The 1,849-nt window shown below is 38.6% G+C and overlaps 1 protein-coding gene across 1 annotated transcript in view; it reads right to left on the minus strand.

Moving 5' to 3' along the window:
• Window positions 1-922, minus strand: part of LOC107750768 (cornifelin homolog B-like) — a 1,750-nt gene extending 828 nt beyond the window's left edge. Inside the window, exons 1-2 of the mRNA XM_016566294.1 lie at window positions 820-922; window positions 489-643 (exon numbers count right to left, since the gene is read on the minus strand). Of these exons, the coding sequence (XP_016421780.1) occupies window positions 489-643; window positions 820-922 (258 nt within the window). The remainder of the gene's footprint in view (window positions 1-488; window positions 644-819) is intronic.
• Between the last annotated feature and the right edge of the window lie 927 nt (window positions 923-1,849).

Raw genomic sequence — 1,849 nt, forward strand, 5'->3', positions numbered from 1 at the left:
CTTTCTGTCCGTGTGCACTCAGAGAACTGTGTATAAGAAGTTTAAACTCATATGGTTTAAAACGCATGATTTCAGCGCGATAAACATGATAATCAGAATCAAAACAGATGTTTTTTAGGAGGTCCGAGCTGTAATGGCGAAGCTCTATTCTGGAAAAGGGGGCGGGGAGCAGCAGCTCATTTGCATTTAAAGAGACAGGCACGAAAAACAGCATGTTTCTGCTTCCACTCAAAATAGGCATTTTCAAAATGATATAATAAATTATCTGTGGAGTATTTTGAGCTGAAACTTCACAGACACATTCTGGGGATACCAGAGACTACAATATTACATATTGTAAAAAGGGGCATAATATGTCTCCTTTAATATTCTGAATTCACTTTTCTGCTGTTGTATTACAGTATATTGTTATAATGCGATTGTGTTTGAATTACAGATTCTAATAAGACATATAAGGCTTGACTGATTAAAAAAAAATTGGTCCTTACCGTGATGCCGTAACGTCGGCGTGTGGAAACCCTCATGGAGAGAGTGACTGGGGGAATACACCCGCAGCTGTCCAGGAGAGGGAGACAGAGACATTCTCCGTGGTCTCTGGCTGTAATGCAGGCAAAGCAAGGGAAACACCACACAGAGAAACAACCTGCAGAAGTACCAGAAGAACCACTGATGAATTACTCTTCCTCTGTAATCAGACCATCAGTTTGTTTGGAAAGCAACGGTTACACATTGTTTTTAGAATTTTGATTTTTGAATTAGTTTTAAATCTTAACTTATACTCAAACATCCACACAAAAATATAGACACACACAAACTCACATTCATTGACGTTGTCGCATTCGCAGATGCTGGTGCTCCACTGGTCTGATGCAGCAGCCACTACCAATGGCCTGGGCTGTTGAACCACCATCTTGGTTGCCATGATGAATATTTTTCAGATTCAAGAACTCTGAAATTCCAAAATAAAACTACAATTAAGATTCTAATTCACAATTTAATACTTAATTAACATGTAATTTCAAAAGTCATACACTATGTAAAAAAAAAAATATATATATACATTAAATAATATAAAATAAAAAATAAAATATTAAATAACACAATTTGTAGCAGATTTTGTCTTACCTGGGAGAGAGAGGCAAGTTGAGCAAGTGACTGACACTTGAGAGGAGGATGCTGTCTTTTATTTAGAGGGGGGAGGGAGGAAGACGGGAATGTCTAGACGTAGATTCACACTCATACACGTGCACACATACGCACATAGGTAAGGATGCTTATCAAAGAACAGCTTTCTACCTGTGTTCTCATCAGACCGGAGCACAGTAATAATGAGAAAAATGACAAATATGCCAGATCAATAGATTTAGAAAAATTGACAAGAAATACCAAATGTAAAGTGACTGTTAAAGTGTTGTGATCTCTGTAGTGTGTCTTTTGGAATTAAGAAAGTACCTAAAACATGTACAACATGCGCACAGTCTATGTACAGATGCAGGGCTTTATTTGTTGTAATGAAACTCTCAGAGTACTCCAAAATCATTGCAACAACAACAGAATTAATAACCAGAACATAACATAATTGTTACGGGGCTGACAAGACGTGAGACATGCGGATCCATGTGCAAGCTTTATTAAGCAGAGAGATCAGAAACACAGGCAGGGTCGACCAATGGCAAAACAGGTATATGGCGGGCAAGACACAAGAATAATCCTAAGGCTAGCGAAGGTCAACGAACGGCGAACAGAATCAAAAGGGGCAAGACTAAAGGGATAAATCCAGGAAAACAGGCAAAGATCAGAAACCGAGAAAACAGACAAGGCAAGACTAGGCTAGGCTAGGAAGCTAACG

Source organism: Sinocyclocheilus rhinocerous, unplaced genomic scaffold (genome assembly GCF_001515625.1).
Source record: "Sinocyclocheilus rhinocerous isolate Xijiao unplaced genomic scaffold, SAMN03320098_v1.1 scaffold1564, whole genome shotgun sequence".
Taxonomy (NCBI): Eukaryota; Metazoa; Chordata; class Actinopteri; order Cypriniformes; family Cyprinidae; genus Sinocyclocheilus; species Sinocyclocheilus rhinocerous.